The sequence below is a fragment of the Bombus impatiens genome, unplaced genomic scaffold (assembly GCF_000188095.3).
Source record: "Bombus impatiens unplaced genomic scaffold, BIMP_2.2 scf_0377, whole genome shotgun sequence".
NCBI lineage: Eukaryota > Metazoa > Arthropoda > Insecta > Hymenoptera > Apidae > Bombus > Bombus impatiens.
Window position 1 is genome coordinate 1,754,789 of NT_176796.1, and position 18,044 is coordinate 1,772,832.

An 18,044-nucleotide genomic window follows, 5' to 3' on the forward strand; every position below is an offset into this window, starting at 1 on the left:
GTGCGTTCGCTAGAATCAATGTTCGTCGGAAGCCGAAATCATCCGACTCGGTGAAATAATTCGGCAACGATTCCTGCATCTTGCGTTTCGCTGGAACCAACCACCACGGAACAGAATTCGCAGGAACTCGCGTCATCGTTGCGGATCCTCGTGAACTACGCGCTCAATTTGAATATGATTGATCGAGAGTACTCCTAAGTAGGACGTGAATGGGTCTACTCGTACGAGAGGGAAGCAAGGAACTAGCGATAAGGTGAGGGTAGCCATGCCTGCGTTGGTGCACGAAGGGGAAACGAAGCTTAAGGAGACGAAGCGTGACAGTGACGCGTCCCACGGCGCTATCGGTGATACCGGAGACTCTCACTTAAACCCGATGATAACGTCGTTATGTCGGCTAGGGAGTCTCAAGTCGTACGACGACAAATCGAGGGAAAGTGATGATGATAAATGTTGAGGATCATGCGTGAACTTGAACGAACGAATACGAACGAGCGTTAAAGTCGTGGACGAGATTCTTCGAGGATGTCGCGAGTAGCGGATGAAAAACTACTTGAAAATGCGCCGTGAAAGTGAGTCTCGGGAATCGAACGGTACGCCGCAGTTATTTAACTCTTCACTAATGGAATTCTATTTGCTCGTGAAAAAAGAAAGTCCGTTTACGACGATGTAAAAGTTAGCGACTTATTAATACAAACGGTAACTTCTTTGATATCAGTGTAATAGCGTAGTGAACAGACAAGTACAATTTTCCAATGTTTTAGGAAACAGTTTAGAGTTAAATTTAGATTTCTGTTGGATGACCTCCTCTTGGATTATTTCGATATGAAAGAACGAATTTCGATGTTACGAAGACAAAAGACGAATGTTTCGCGATGATTTTCTATTATTCGGAAATCTAGGCGTGGTAAAGTAAGGGATCAATGTCTTCGGGTCGTGTAATTGCAAGCAGAACTACTAAATGAAACGCGGCCACTTTTAATTAAGCCTTAGCTTTATTCCTCGAAACGTTGCTTCATTCCTACTGGATACAACACCGCGTCTTTATTTCTTACTTAACTCCGTACTTTCGCCGGTCTTCGCAACGAAGGCTTAGAAATGCGAAGGCAAAACTTTCCGGGGAAGTTCGAAACTCCCCAAAATTGCTAAACTGCGTTGAAAATGTATGTAATCAAACGGTACATTGTGCGTTATTTCCTGAACGAAAGAATCTCCCCTTTCCATTCCGATTCGTCTTTCTTCTATTCTTTGCTTTCTGACTTACGCTCCTTTAAAAATCGTTACTTCTTCCATCTATACAACCTCTCGAGTTGCGTTTCAAATATACTTTTCGACTTACCCGACGATATTATCTGCCATTTCTATCGTCATTTAATATTTACAATTATTGCCATTATTATACCGTTATTGTACCATTGTCCGGGTTTTTAATTTTATTGTTGATCCACGTAATTTTCTCAATGATAATTCTAAAAATAAAAAATAAACAAACTAAGAACCCAGTGGACCGCAGTTTCTTCTACAAGAAACGATGTCAAATTTGCAAGCAAGTAATCAATGACGAGTCGTACTTTGGCTCGCGAAGAAAGCGAACTTGCGCACTAGAGAAAGAGAAAAAAGGCCTCCCTAAAGTCTCCTATTGCTCGTAAAGCTAAATTGTTATAGTTAAAGGAAGTCTCTGTATCTAGACCGAAGAAACCTATCTTGGATTTACGGCCTCTCAAACGACGAAACGCGCGAGAAGGAAAGGAATGAAACCTAGCGAACTCTAATTCACCCTATCCTTCTCGCTATAATTTCGCCCAATTGAGATATATGCAGAACGACTGGTATTTTTATCTCTCTTTTTCGTAGATCCCGTCGATGGCTAAGGGTGCCGTTTCCAGAGGAAACATTGGATATACAGGGTGGGTCTCGTATGATGTACCTCTTGAATTTTCTTACGATTTATTGGCTTCCATGAAGTCGTTTTACTTTTCGTTCCTTACAGAAACATACGACGAAGAGGAAACTTTTTGGAAAGTAAATTACGGTAGATTTTTCGAGGGTGCGCAACTTGTAGAACAAGTTTCCTCGATACTTAGGATACAGGTCGTGAATTATAGTTCTTTCGTAACGCCATATCGTTAGATTTAGTTCTTTGATCGATGAAACAGGTGTGTTCAAATTCTTCGATATCCTTTGTTGTAATCTGCACCAGTCAAAGGATAGACGAAAATAAGTAACAGAGAACGAACGAAAGTAAAAGTAGTTTCTAAACGTCGGTAAAACGAAATGTCCAAGTAACGGACGCTCGTTTCGACGAGTATCTCGTTCTTCGTTGTCTCCCTTATTTATGAAAGGGCCTGTACCACGCAGACTCGCGTGCGCGTGGCGTTGAAAGCTGCTGAAAAGCCGTTTCGAAAAGGAGCGAGAGGGAGTAGAAAGGATGGGCTGTGGCGTGGTACGAGAAAAAGCGTGTGCAGCGGGTTCAATTTCGTCCCTTTGCAAGAAGAGATATCGACGTCATTCATAGCGAGGCTTTTCGCGCCCTCTCACCGTAAGGGGAACGTAATTATAGGTATCCCTTTCATCCGACTACGGAATAGATAGATCCAGCCGGCCAACTAATCCAGCTAATCCCTCTTCTAGGCTTTCAACAGGCCCTTCGCACGGCTTCGATCCCATCAGACGATGCTTATCATTTCGTAGCTGGTTTTATTAAATGCACGCCCGTCACACCCTCGGCGGCCCGTTCTCTGTCAACGTCTAATCTGCTCGAATTATGTCATCACGATTTTACCAACGAAATTCACCGGCGGTACACATAGATCGCGTATGCAACGCGTACCTTTGATATTACTAGTGGACGAAACGAATTTGGAAAGCCTCGGTGGTAAAGCGAAATTGGTAGAAGTTAAGGTAGGTTCTGTTTGAGTTACTTTGTATACTTTAGATTTATTCGATAGATTTTCCACCAGTGAATATTTCATCTTGCTCGCAGTGGTTGCGGGAAAATTATTCCGCTCGAGACTGCTACTACGATTATTTCATGAGGAGTAGACATAACGATTGCAGAGCCGTCAGGTATAATTGTTTTTGCTTCGAGATTATCATTTGTCATTTCGTTGGTAGTATCTGGTAGACGTCGGTGTAGCGTAGATTTTAATTGAGTTCGAGTTTAAATTCGAATTAAAGTTTCAAGTTGCCGATTCAAACTCTTCCTTGAAATTTCAAATTTAAATGATCGAAAATTGTAAGTTAGTAGGAGAGTAAATGACGAGAATTCGGACGATAGTATTCGGTATTTAAATAAGGACGACAGTATTTTCCGGTTCGACGACAGTCAGCATCCCTAATTATCAAATGGGAACCGCAGCGTTGTATTCGGAAACAATACCGCGAGCAATGCGCGATGCACCTGTAGGCACGTACACACGCGTACTCTTACCTGACCGAATCTGAACTAAATAACCACGAAATACGGTCAGCAAAATCAACAACCTGTTGATATTCGGCGTATTTAAGAAACAGCTTGCACGGCCCCGATGGATCGTGTTGCCTTTTATCGTCGAATTATCGCGACAAAAATAAGTCGAATATATTTTTAGTATCGAAACGAACTCTCTGTCGAATCTGCTAGTACCGAAACCTTACATGTCGCCACTTGAAATATCCTACGTTTAAATAAACGAATAGCTACCAGTTTATCCGAGCAAGGAGAAACTTCAAATTCGCCGATTCTCGATTAAAAATTAATATTTTCGATGAAAATCGGACTACGAAAACAAAGGTAAAAATAGCATCTGCTTCTCGCGCGAAGAAGATCGTTGAAATTCGTCCGGGACAGTTGTTTTGGAATGTCGTTTAAAACGTATCAGGCGGGAGAATGGAACGAGCGTCCTCGAGAAAATCGCGACGAGAACAAAAAGAACACACAACGTATTTAATTATACGAATAGCATCAGCACGTCATAGAAAAAGAGGGATTCCTTGAATTGCTACATGTTTTGTACTCCGGACTGGAGTTCCTTTATCTTGGCGAATCGAAATATTGTAATGCACGTTTCAAAATAACGAGAAAAAGAGGGAGAGAAAATGGAGAAAACGCAGAGAAAGTAATTACTTCTCCGTGAAAATGCGAGTGCTAATTTTATGGCGGAGGAAAAAAGGACAGCGCGAGAGAAACAGAGATAGATAGCACGAGATGGATGGAAGTTGAGGGATCTTTTAGCAGGAATTAAACGCGTGCACGTGTTTGAAACGGGCCTGAGTGCTCTCGTACACGATGAAGATATCTCTGTTTTGATGAGAAAGTCATTCTGCGCGCATTCGCGTTTCATATAACCGGAAATCATGACGAGGCTCTCTGTATCGCAATTTGCGTTCCGCATTACGTGCCGCAGAGTACTCTATGAGACTTTACCGCCCTATCCAGCGGATCCTATCAATGGGAAATTCCGTAATAATATTGCGAAACTTCACCCCTGAAGTTCATGCAAATACCAGCTGTTTACATCCTTCGAAATGTTTATCCCTCCACCTCTGGAAAAAGATAGTTTCCAACGTGCAAACACGACACCTTGGCGAATTCCTGAAATTTATTTCTCGCGAATGATACAAGTGGGAAAACTTGTACCTGCGTACGATGTCTACTTTTCTCGATAAATTCCACTTAAAATGGAGGACGCAGGTTTCAAACTTACAGGAAGAATTTACTAGATCTTGCGTTATTAGTCCAAGTTACTTTCCAGTAGTATAACGGAAAATAGTTCTCGTCGCGAACGTAACCTTTTTCTTCTCCTTTCGAGTATCAGCTTACGTTTCAGCAGGATTTTCTTCTATTTGAAGTGTAACGCACCATATCGCAAGTACGGTAGTATCTACTTCGAACAGACATTTTCCTTTGTCCTCTTTTTCTCTTTTTCTCTCTAAGAAAAAAGTAAATATTTTAAAAAATCTACTTTCGGAAGACTCGACGCAACATCGGTAGCTAATTAAACGAAAGAAAGTATGAAACCGCGGATGTAAAAAATTGAAAGTCCTCGAATTAAGCAAAGCAGCCTGCGTGAATCTCGAGACGTCGCTTCTCGAGCGAAGAAGGAAACTCGAAGAGAAACAGTTGATTTCTTCGCCCCCAACGCTATCGATCCCTTTTTCATTCCTTTAATAAACGTTTAATACAGACAAGCCATGGAATTTATTTGAAAAGGGATTTATTCCGTGTATTTCGTTGCGGTAACGTACAAAGGAACACCACAAGTGGCAATTAGTATGCCGACATTTCGAGCGGCATAGATAACTAAGAATGTTATTATCTGCTACCAAAAGGAATATCTCGATACCAATTTACACAAAGCCAGTCGATGGGTGACGGGATCGCGAAGCACAATACTTCCATTCATCCCTTTGAGGAATCGCTGCTAAACGAGCGACCAGACAAAAGGGGAACAATAAAACCGGCAACTTTTTTTTTCTCTATCCTTCTTTGCACCTGTCCCTTTGTTACCAGTCGGACTCGTTTCGCTTGACACGAAATTTCACTTAGGCACGATCTTCCCTCGGTAAACAGTTTTTACTTCCATTCGATCCTAATGACTTCTTTTAATTCCATCAGCAAGAGAAACAGCGCGAGATTCGCTTTTCAACGGAACATGAAAGGGTTCGGTCGCTTTTGAAACAAATGATAGCTGTCAGTGTAGAGCTGCGAGATATTACCAATTCGCGAGATGTTGGTTTTTAACACGAACCTTTCATTATCTGTTTCATGGTTCGTTGAACTTGCGCTATTTTCAAACAGACAAATACTGCGTCGTAAAATCTTCCTCCGGGGTTTTATATCCAAGATTTCAAAAATTCAGTTCCCATTAACTCGCATATTCGACGATTCGAATTGTCTTTTCCCATAGGAATTATTTTACAAATAATCTTTGTTGCCGACGATTGAGTACGCGACATTCGTCCCTTCGAAATTTATTAGATCGTCCGGAAAGAGTCTTTCTTTTACAGACACGTCTTTTACAACGATGCATCTTTGTAGAAACGTGAAACCTGATCTGTCGAACGTTGTGATCTTTATTTCGATAGAACAAAATCTATCATACATAATTCGATACGATAATATAAAACGGAAAATGTTGTTTCCTTATAAAACGAAAGAAACTTTTCGGACGACGTAATACTTCTTCCACGCGTTTTCTTGAGATTCCCTTCAAATAATTCATTTCGTTTAAACGTCGAGAGAGAAACAACGACTCGTAGATAATTGTAGGGACCATTATAATGTAATCATCTTAACGCACAAACAGAGTCAACGAAACTGATGAGCTAAAATTCCACAAACGTCTAATTAATCGCTGACATCGTCCAACGAGTATCTGGTGACAAACGAAAGACGAGATCGGTCGGTGCAAGAGTGAGAATCGGATGATACGAGCAGTGAACGAGGCAAGGTGTTTACGAGAGCGTGTGGCATGTAAATACATGCACAATGGGCAAAATGGGTCACGTTACGTGTTTCGAGGTGCGTCGTAAAGGCATCGAATGTCTTCTAAAACGTCTTCGGCGTCCGTTCTGTTGGAAAATTCGCCCGGTCGGATGTCGACGGGCGTTGCAACGGCATTTCCGTTGCCCCCTTTAATCTCCTCTTCCTCTTCTTCCCTACGTCTCCTAGAGCGACATCCGGAAACGCAGGTACCATGCGAATATAAATTCGCGGAAAAACGCGGAGAAAAGGACAGGTCCACCCGTAGGAACGGTGCTTTGCTATCGGAAGAAATCGCTCGAGAAACACCCGCATCTCCTTCCGGAATCTCGAAGGTGTGCACAGAGCTGTTCGCCTAGAAAATATGCATCTTCACGGCGCTTCGGCTTCGCTGCACGCGCCCGCATCATCTTTGACGCTGCAAGCGTTTCCTCCAGCTCGGAAAATATCTACTGCCGTGCTCCCGAATTTTTTCCGCTCCCAATTGCCCGGAAACAATTCGCCCCGGTAAAGCATGCAACGCGACCGTATGTGTCACACTCGAGGAAACGAAACTTATCTGAGAATCGTCGTTTCTTATTTTCTCCTCTTGTTTTTCTTTTATATTTGGATTACGAGTGATTTTATGGGGCGTTGAATATTGAAATGTTGAATCGTGCAGCGTATCGTATCGAGGGAAATAAAAGAAGATCGATTCGTTGTATTTGAAACAGCGTGAAATATAGGGTAGCGTAGTAATAAAACAATGTAGAATGTTTGGAAACGGCATAAGGAAAGAAATAAGTTGTAGAGAAATTCCTCAACGAATAATCTCCTTTTCATTCTTTCTTCCTTTTCGCTATTTTCTCGTTTACTAGCACGCTATTCTATCGTTACCAAATCGTTACAACTATTTCAGATTGCATTCTTTTGATTTTTGATATGATAGAAGAATTTAGCAAGCATCCTCTTTTATTAGACGAGTCTTGTACAATAGAAGAGGATAATTCGATACTCTTGCCATGATATTCCGTGATCGATTCTGTTAAATTTCACAAGGGTTGCGCTGTATTTCGCGATCTTCCTTTATAGATATTATTATGTTTGACGAGGGCTGCGTTGTACTTCACGATCGTTTTCAAGAGTAGCCTTCGAGAAGAGAAGGTGAAGTAGCTTAATGGTGGTGAATTCCCCGTATTTCGGCTAGGTAAATGACGTAGACCCGCGCTGAACAATCTCCATTAGGGAAAATGTAATTTACTAACCCATCGACTTTCTGCGAATTCCTTAAATTTCAATTAAGCTTCAAACTACCTCGGATCGTACACCTATCGTTCTTTTCGGTATCTTCTAGGTTTACCCACCGGTATTCCGAATTTCTTTATCATGTAATATAAATATTTAAGAAATCGTTGTTTCTATTCCAGCGAAGAACATAGTTGCAGAGATCTGACATAGTTGCGGATCTCTTAAAAAGTTTGCCAACGATATTTGGATGAAATATTGGTTGATTTTTAGTGCAGAAAACGAGGAACCGAACACGCGTTTATTTCACGTTGAAGATGAACCGCCGAGGAGTTTCCTGTAGTCCTTATTTTCCGTATTTAGAAACTTCTCCAGTGTTTTTCAAAGAGCGTCGAACTGCAAGAACAGACTGATTGAAGTTGCTCGAACAATTCTTCGGTGGATACCAGAGGATTCTGCTCGAATGTCGTTCGTAACGGATCCTCGCGAAACTTTCCGTCTTGCTGGCCGTAATTCTCAAATCGAAACTTTTAGAGTCATCCAACATCGAACTGATAATTGTTCTCTTTCTGTACAGTCGGTGTGTGTCTTTCCTCGAGCTCGTACGAACTTTACGACGATCGAATTCGACCGAGTAAACGTCGGAACGGTACGTCTTGTAACCTGGTCCTCACCCACGAAACGATATTTTTGTTCCAATGTTATAGTCTGCGAGAATATCGAACTATTATGGAAATTACTTTGATATCTTTAGACGTTCCGAAAAAGATATAAATTTAAGAAGGAATAAAGAAACTGGAACGACCCCCGTTCCTCATGACTGATTTCGATATTAACGATCCCTTTTTCTGTTCCCATATTTTTTTCCTTTCTGGTCCCGTGAAGAATCGAACGACCACGGTCGAGTTTCCGTTTCACGAACTCGTAACTGACCACCGGTTTCCTTTCCACCCACTGGAGAACAAGCGCGGAAGAATTAAGGGGACGAAGTGACGTCGAGACACAATGGGTTCTCGTTGCGGCCAGAAGATTCCGAGAAAAAGGAAACTTCACGGGAACCAGAAATGACGGAATAGTTCGCGGTAAGCGTATAATTTGCGGGAGAAAATCGTGCCACGATTAATGGAGCAGAAAGAAAACGGCTGCAAAATGTAGAAAAATTGATACTACTTGGTAATAACTCCACCGTAGATTAAACGATAACGAGTACACGATGAAAATAAAAATTAATTGCATCGAAGACAATATCAGCACGGACTTTTCATCTTATGGGTTATTTCGTGTCCTGTAGTCTCAAGTAATTACGTTTTACTACGATCTTTATGATTTAGAATAATAAATTTGGCAATTATATTTTATTAATTTTATTAATAATTTTATAATTCATCGTTGAAAGTGGTAAAGTAAATACATCTTTCGTTGTATCGTTATGTAAAGATATACGTAGATATCTAATATAGAAATAATTATTGTTACTATCAACGCGGGAATAATAAAAGAATATAAACATTTATAAAGTATAACTGAAATTTCCAAACAAAGATATCATTTTATTTCAAATATAATTTAACCAAACAATGTCTTATTGTTTTTTCTATACGCTAAATGGTATCATTTGTTCAAATTAAGTCGATATACGCAAATTTTCCAGGTACAGTATTGTGCATACTTGGTTAAAAATCATGGTATGAAAAATGTTCATTGTTACGATATTTGCTGAAAGTTGAATTTTCCAGGAAACCGTTTGTTTGTATATGTATATACGCCTTTCATCAAGGAAAAGGTGAAATCTCTAAAAATTTCTAAAGAATAATACAATCCAAGAGTCTCATAATTCATTGAAAGAGAAAATTTCTACGGCGACTATGTTTCAATTTCGCGCGCTCCTGTGATTGGAAGAATAATCGTAGCACGTTAAACGGCGCCAGCCAATTAGAAATCGAGTAGGTTAGAGTGCGACTTCAATCGCCATTTCCCGGTCGAAAATCGTAGCGTTAAGATATGTCAACAAAGTTTCGTCTGCGTTACACGGCGTCACTCGACTGCGTAGTTATTTTCTTGCTGATTATACATCATTATTAGGTTTGTTTATATTTATATACATTTATAGAATAATTTATTGTACGTTATATAAAAGAGTCAAGTAGTTTTAATTCTTTCCCGTTCTTTCTCGTTCTTTGTCTACGCTATTTTTACTTACGTCGTTTATTTACGACATTACGAGATTCTAAGACACAATATGAGACGTTATTGCTGTATTTTGATATAATTGGTATCGGTTTGTACGTTTACTTTACATTTATTTTAAATCTTTGGTTTTCTTTTGTACAGATCGTTGTTAGACCACAGAAATGATTTCGAAAGAATAGAACGTCAAGGTGATTAATGATCCATTCGATGAGAATTGAATGCAGATAATCTGATTGACAGATTTGATTTGCTGTAACAAAGGCTGATGTATGTACTTTTATTGAACTATAAACTACGCATTTAACATACGATTGACAAATAACGCGTAATACAGAATTAATACGTAATGCAGCTATGTTATAAATAATTCTATGGTTTATTGACAATGTCAAAATGAACGTAGACTTTGTAACACTTGAACAAGGAATTCAAGTAGCTTTTACATTTTATTGTACTTCGATAGCGATCTCTCTGTAATAACCTTATCACTTAATTTGTATTTTCGTGATGAAATACGTTTCGATTGTAGGTTAGTCTCAGGTAGGTTTCTTTTATGTATCATTATCAGTTCCTTTAGGAATGTTTACATTCAGAAATTACAGAAATTTTAATCTGTTGCAAGTTGTAAGCATTCTCGAGTATATACATATCTAGTAAACAAGACAAATTATTATTACAAATACATTATTGAAACCTGATAGCAAGCATTTATAACATAGCTACATAATATTGCAAATAGGTTATATTGCATTCAGAATATTTCAATATTCACTGATGAGAAATGAATATTAGCTAATTGATAATTTAATAAATAAAATAGCAGTATTGTTTTAAACCAACGTTCATTAGGAAACAAGGGGAAAATAAAATATTTTTCTTTTTTGCTACTCTCTCTACTAACGCACTTCGTTCTTTTTTTTCAGAGAACTTTTGTGACCGCGTGCAATGCGGTCGATAAAATCAGTGTTTGCTGTGTAGGATGTAGGATCTTGAGCGTTTTTCAAGGTACAATAGCTCTAATTAAATCTAATTACGATTGTCATACGGCGAAATTAGAGTCAATATTATTTCGTCGATTATTTTCTTTTTTTTTCTTTTTTTATTTGAATTTATTTTCCTTCTTTTACGTACACATTTCTCTTCTTCAATATTCATCTCGGTATTAGAGTCAGTGTTTGTCTCAAGAGGATCCAACCTCTCCAAAGCACCAACGATGTAACTGTCTTTATTTTCTTTTTTACATTTTGAATGAAATTATTATCCATTAAAAAATAAAATTTTTTTAATATTATATCGTTAATATTATATTTCAGAGAGCTAGAAATTTTAAAATTTTATATCGGAGAATTGCAATTTTTATTATTATCAAACTTTAATCTTCGGTATTATGTATTATTCAAATTTTACATTTAATACAATGTAGCAAACAGTACAATGACGATAACGGTAACAAATTCATGAAATTCTACACTTTTTAAATAATGAGCATTGTCTTTAAAAATAAATTACAATATTGCACATTTTTTAAAGATCTCCGAGGCCTCCGCTGATGACGACTTTCACGATACATCGTTCTTCTGGGATATTGTAGCATCGATGACAACATTTTCTACATCTTACGGTGAGTTTCATGCATTCTTGTTGCTCTGATTACTCGATCGTATCATAGGATGAAAAGTTAAAATCGGCACGGGTGAATGGTCGTATTAGGTGAAACTTTTAACGAGCATAATGACCGCGGGTGTTTACTATACCCATGAATAATAATATTTCCTTTTCCTATGTTTTATATCATATTAATTCAGGGAAAACCTTGCATATGGCGTTCTTGATACCAACAATATGACGTTGATGATAATAATATTAATATAATATTAAACGTTATAATTAATATGAACGATATATTGTTGATAATTAGTTTGAATAAGTGGATGTAAAAGCAGAACATCCAATATGAATACATATTTGTAAAAGCCAAACATCAATAAAATGTGAATAGGCACTTGTATAAATAACAAACATTGAAATAACTTCAATTAAGTGCTTTGTAGTAAAGTGGGATATCCTACGACTTGGTTGTAGTGAAACTTGAAATCATTGTAATGATAATGTAAATTATAGTTGATAATTTTTTGTCTCATTTTCGGTCTCATGATGATATGTCGAACAATTCAATTATTTTCTTTTCGTAATATAAACTTTATTATAATGTGATAGAGTATTTTGATACGAAGATATTAAAGTTCAATTATTTTTATATTCAGTTTAAGAATTATTGTTGCAATAGTCCTCGGTCGCGCTTACTATAATTATTTTTCGAATTATCGTTGCATTGAAGCATGATCGTGATTGTTGCGTCTATAAAATGTCGCCCAATATTCTTGCACCGAGATTGTGGAAATATGTTTCCACCCTTGGATCAACTGACGCTTCGAAAAGATTTCCCTTTACGTTCCATCGTTTTAGGTATTTACGTAGGTTGGGCTCATGAGAACTTAGATTTTTAATGATCATGTGAAATTAGATGAACGGTTAGGCAGAATATACTAATTAACTAACTAAAAATACAATATTAGTCAGTGCTTACATTTGTGTATGTACATCAATATTTATGTATGCGAGAGATATTAAATGGGTGCATAATTAGAGATAGCGTATAAATAAACAAAATGAATGTAATTATTCGCGAGACACGTTTCTCCCCTTTTTTCTTTTTAACTACCAATTATTTTACATCTTTATGGCGATGAAAGTATAAAATATTGATACAAGTCTCACGAAACAGCGTCTCACATAAAGTTATAAAACGAATGGTTTGAAATTTAATGTAAATTTCAAAAAAGGGAATGTGTGTAAACTGTAATGATAAAATGATAACGGTGTTGTAAAGCTTCCAAGATGCGAAACAACAAAATACATTGCGTGATAAATCTATTCTTTATCTCATCCATAATTCTGCTGCAACAATTTCGTCGAGTTTGTACTATCGTGTACCGGTTTGAGAATTTAATTTAAAAATTCCAGAAAAAAGACCACGTCATCGCGAAATATCCGAGACATTGGACGTGTGAAATTCAATTCCTTTGAACGACCCGCGTGATTTTACGTGTAACAACAAGTCAGCTCCCCGGAGGGATGTATAACCGCTTTCGGAAACTCGAACTAACAGGGATCTCGTCGGTTTCTCGAGGAAGGCAACAGCAAGAAGTTGACCAAGAGAAAATAAAGCGTACACGTTGGACGTTACCGTGCGCGGTTAACGGTGTTCCCTTCTTGCTCGGCTTTGTTATCCCCCGTTGCTTCATTCCTCAGGGCGAGATAGGATGCGAAATCTCTTTTCTAGTGCGGTAGATTTTACGAGACGTCTCGAAGAAACTAGTTTCCTTCTCTGGTTGCATCAACGACTCTAATTTGTTCGCGATAAACGGTGGCCCACGGAGTTTTGAAGCCAGTGGAAAATTTACTGAAACACTAAACGACTATGGCCAAGGCTATGACCCGATAAATTCCAGGCCCGTTGGAAAATTTTGAGTAATTTGCCGTGGAATTAATAATCTGAAAAATAGGGCGCGCGCATGGAGCATCAGCGGAAGTTCTCTTATTTCTCTCAACGTATCCTGTGTTTTCTGTATTATTCGGTTTGTTACTTTTTGTCGAATTTAATACTCTAATTAACTCTGTTAGCACTGTTTATAATAGTAGAATCCCTTGATACAATTCAATCGACTAAAACTTTCCTTTCTTCAGTTGCAACCACAAATGATTACTTACTTCAATGATACTTTAATTTCCAATTACCACCGAGTATTATAAACTAACTGAATTATTTTATTATTAATAATATTAGCCACACAGTAGTGGCGAGACCAGCAGAGTTATCACGAACGATAGTTCAAGTTAATCGCATAATTTGTTTTTCTTGAAATTTCCCCTTACACATTCCCTCTCTAATGTTAATTCCAAGTTCTTAGAAATGAAATAACATCGCAGCGTGTAATAATAGCGAAGAAACGTAACTTAATTAAATTATTGCTTTCCTACACGTGGCATTCTCGTCGTTCAGACAACGATACTCGTCCCAGTTCTAATACCACTGAAATCCCGTTAGCTGCTACGTTTCTGTCCACCCCTCTCCCATCGAGCAGAGAGCAGGCCAGGGGGAAAAACGATCCGCAGAATTATAACACTTCCTTGCCGCTCGACTTGAATTAAGCCCATTTTTAAAACGCACCCAGCGACCGGCCGGGGCTTTTTTAGCCGCCAGGTCCCCGTATCGCGATTTCTTCTACCTAATATTTCAACAGGAATTGTGCTGGCTACGAAGTCTACGAAAATTAGATCTCGACCGTGGCCACTGGCAATTTCAACGCGGCATCAACTAAATAATACGCTCGTAACTTTTCCTCGGATCTCTTCTTCTGTATCCTTTCCTCCCTTTCTCCTCGTTACACCCTTAATAACGACGATGTGTGCTGGACAACGAGAGGAAGACGGCGGGGAAGGGGATAAATAGGATTCGTTTCGTTCGAGACGAGACATCGAGGATTATACCGTGATAGCGAAAGTATAGAATGGGATTGGTGACCTAATTGCGTGGCTGCTCGTTGTGTCGAGGGCTGCGTTCCAGATAGACTGAAACAACGACGTGGGTGAATACCATCGTAAAAGTTGATTTTTTCCTCTTCTCTGTATATGAATCATGATGTATAGCGTGACGTATATTTGGAAGGTTTTGCTTGGATAGGGGAATATACGCGTAATACGTATACAGTAGGGAAGATAAAGTTAGTTTGAAGGTAGATAGGTCCTTGTGACAGATTGGAATGAACAATGTTGAGTGTTAGTGTTAATAAATTCTAATTGTTTAGCGTGCTAAGTCCGTATTATCCTGATAAGTTGTAGCAGTCGCAGAAATAGGGTACAACTTCCTACAATACCAGGAGCGGAATACAAATTGCTTAGATATTCAGATTTGTGCCGTGTATAGTACTAAATAGCAATATTGATCTTTCGGTGATAAAGCAACATAGAGCGTGTAATAATATATACTCCGGTATATTTGCCAAGTTATTTTAATTTAATTTATTTTCAGACAAATGGGAGTAACGCGTTGGAATACGGTGCATTACATAGCGCGAATACTTTACGAAAGGTTTAGCATAGAATTTTTAGAAGAGACGAAAGAAACCGAGAAAGAGTCAAGTAGAAGACAAAAATTGTTTGCAATAGACGTGCAACGCATTTTATAGACGAAATGAAAGTTATTGTATTTAGAGGTAAATGTACGCGGATAATAAAGTAGCAGATTGTCTGGATGATCTTCTCTAACGCACGACTGTACTTAACCTGGTCAGGAAACCAGGTAACAAAAGCATATTCTAAACGTTGTATAGCCATCAAACGATATAGTAATTTAATGGAAAGGACGTTGCTGAAGAACATCGTTTTATCAATCCAGAGGTTATTGAATTTGAGCATGAAAAAACTGGACGTTTCATCTGAAAACACCAAATTGACCTGTAGATTTCCTCTTCCATGTTATTACTTGAAACAGCGTCCAGATGGAGAAAGATTCTTTTTATGGTTCACGAAAGAAGAAAGATGTTCTATTATTTCACAAAGCATCAGAAAATTCCCTACCTCGAACTTGCGAGAGTTTAAGTTTTACGGCGTAGAAAGAGCAGGTCACGGGTGGCGAGCGTTGCGAGTTTCTGGAGAAAAGTGGAAAGGTCGAAGACCAGACGAGACGAGCAAATGACGAGACAGCTTACGGTGAAACGCTCGAAATTATACGATAGTTTCAGGGCAGGCTAAGGTGATGAGTTCGAGACGAGACAGCGACAATAACTCCGGGGCTACATAAAGACAGTTTAAAACAAGATATCACAGTGTGTTCATCGTGCTCGTGTTGACGATCTCGCCGATGAAATCTTACAGTCCTTCTTGAACCGTCCATTTGTCGTTGAAATTTTACGGGAAACTCATTTATCACGGCGACCAATAAAACACTGGTGAATTCATAAATTTAAAATAGCAGGGCATTGTACAATATAAATGAGAAAGAAACAATTTTTGTCAGACAAACGAGAGTATCCTGAAACGAATTTCAACGTTGCTCAAGTATATAAGAATAGGAAGATCTTTAAGTATCTGAACTTTTTACGTTGATATTTCTCTAAATTTATCTATAAAAAGTTATTTAAAATCTCTAGCAAGTCTATCGTCAAAGTTTCGATATATTCCGAAACAGTTTACAATAACCTAACAGCACACGACAAAATCATTTATCAAAACAGGCCTCTCAACACCAGACACGAGACCAATAGAATCCCACAAAAAAGTATTCGATTAATATCCTAAACGTTGGAACAACTTTAAACACGACAACCTTCGTGCCAAGTTTTGCCATGTTTCGCTGTGTTCGCACGTTTCACGCAATTTCACCCTCGTCTTTTTCAAGGGGAACCTTAACCTTAACCTCGCTCGAATAAATAGCCGAGACGCGAAACAAAAAGCAAAACAAGAAAAAGAAAGAGAGAAACAGGAGGAAGAGAAAAAAATGTCGAAACATTACTCACATTGGACGTCGAGCAGAATACTCGCGTTCATAGGTATGGTGAGGGTGACGTGACGGGCGACGCAGGCGATGGTTGCGTTATGGTGTCCCCTCAGGACCTTAAGGTGAGCTCCGCTGCGTCTGCCGGACGTGGAGGGCAACACGGTCAGATTGTCCGGCGGTTGCTCTGGTCCGTCTAAAGTGGCCTGAGACAGAGTCATCCCCCATGCTAAATCGGGCGGTGGATTTCCACCCTCAGCGGCACACTCTAACGTCAATTCGGAACCCTCCTTTACAGGGACGAACTGGTTGCCCGGGTCCAACCGACGACCATCTATCAGCAGGTACGTCCCACGGGGTGCCTCTGCAACAAATCCAACGACCCGATAAGTTCACCGATTCGTGACCTCGTAACGATGAAAAATCTTGCCGGATATATTTCAGCTACTACTGCTGAATTTATTTAGAGAGAATTTAGGGAGAATTTTGTTTAGATTAATTTTGTTTCGATATTCGACTCCAGGATTGTGTCGAATACGGTTAACGATAAGCCTTATAAATGAAGATTCCTAAAATAACAAATTGTAATAGTTACTCTACGATGAATCGGCTAAGCACTCTTGGCTGATTTCCATCGCTTTTCTTTACGTTTTTTCTTTTAACGAGCTTTTCTCTAAACTGAATTTTGATTCCAGTATACATTCGGCGATGTGATACGATAGAAATCTCATTCTCATTGTTAGCGTAGATGTATTATAAAGCACATCGAACGAGAATATTACTAGTCCATTTTCCGTTTATTGAAATTAATAACAACAAATTCATCGGAGATTTAAATACAGGAACGTACGTAACCTTATTCCTTTTTAATAAAAGCAGGATAGAAGACCCATCATTCAAATATATTACACAGCTAATGAAACATTGAAGTAGAATTAAAATTCAGATCGTAACGACTGAATATTTCACGGTGTTACGATATTTTCGACGGAAAATCACGAAGGTGCTGTAACCAATGATTTTCTGCGTCATTGTTATTCACAACGAGGATTTCGATCGAACAATACTGTTTTTCGAGCCGCCTGATGCGCCGTTGCAAAAACTGGAAACAAAGAAATGTAAATTTATCCGAGTTGAGACCGGGGATGAGGGAGGAGGCGAGGAGAGAAGAGAATAGCAGTAATAAGAATCATGTTTTCCATCCAAATTGATCGTGTTTATGTAGTCGAAGAGTGTGCCAAGCGTTTCAACAAGATTTCTGCCGTTCCAGAGTTTCGTTTCCCAGCCGATAAGATCCAGTCACGTTCATTAAATCGCATCGTGCTCTCGATCTTGCCAAAAATTGCCGCACGGAACGCTCCACCAAATGGATCATGGAAAGGAAAAGACGCGCAGATTTTTCGTTGCATCGAAATTGCGATCTCTGACACGTGTCCCGATTTCGCGTAATAAAATACACGTTCGCTGGAAATATCAACGCAATGTTTCGTACATTATACCGTAATATCTATAGTCTTTGTATCTCGTTTCCTTGCAACGTTTTTTGACACTGCTATTTTTTTCACAGAACGTATCGAAGTAAAATCGGTCATTCGCAGAGAACTCGTCTCTCAA

At 38.8% G+C, this 18,044-nt stretch overlaps 1 protein-coding gene and 1 long non-coding RNA gene across 2 annotated transcripts in view; one reads left to right on the forward strand and one right to left on the reverse strand.

Annotated features, from left to right (window-relative positions):
* The window catches only part of LOC100746381 (B-cell receptor CD22), a 319,222-nt gene that overhangs the window by 118,102 nt on the left and 183,076 nt on the right, over positions 1 to 18,044 (reverse strand). The window contains exon 6 of the mRNA XM_003489821.3: positions 16,453 to 16,794. Within this exon, the coding sequence (XP_003489869.1) occupies positions 16,453 to 16,794 (342 nt within the window). The remainder of the gene's footprint in view (positions 1 to 16,452; positions 16,795 to 18,044) is intronic.
* Positions 9,650 to 15,189, forward strand: LOC117151703. The gene is made up of 6 exons (XR_004461799.1): positions 9,650 to 9,766; positions 10,016 to 10,141; positions 10,798 to 10,931; positions 11,041 to 11,089; positions 11,405 to 11,495; positions 14,967 to 15,189. It is a non-coding gene; the product is annotated as an uncharacterized LOC117151703 (long non-coding RNA).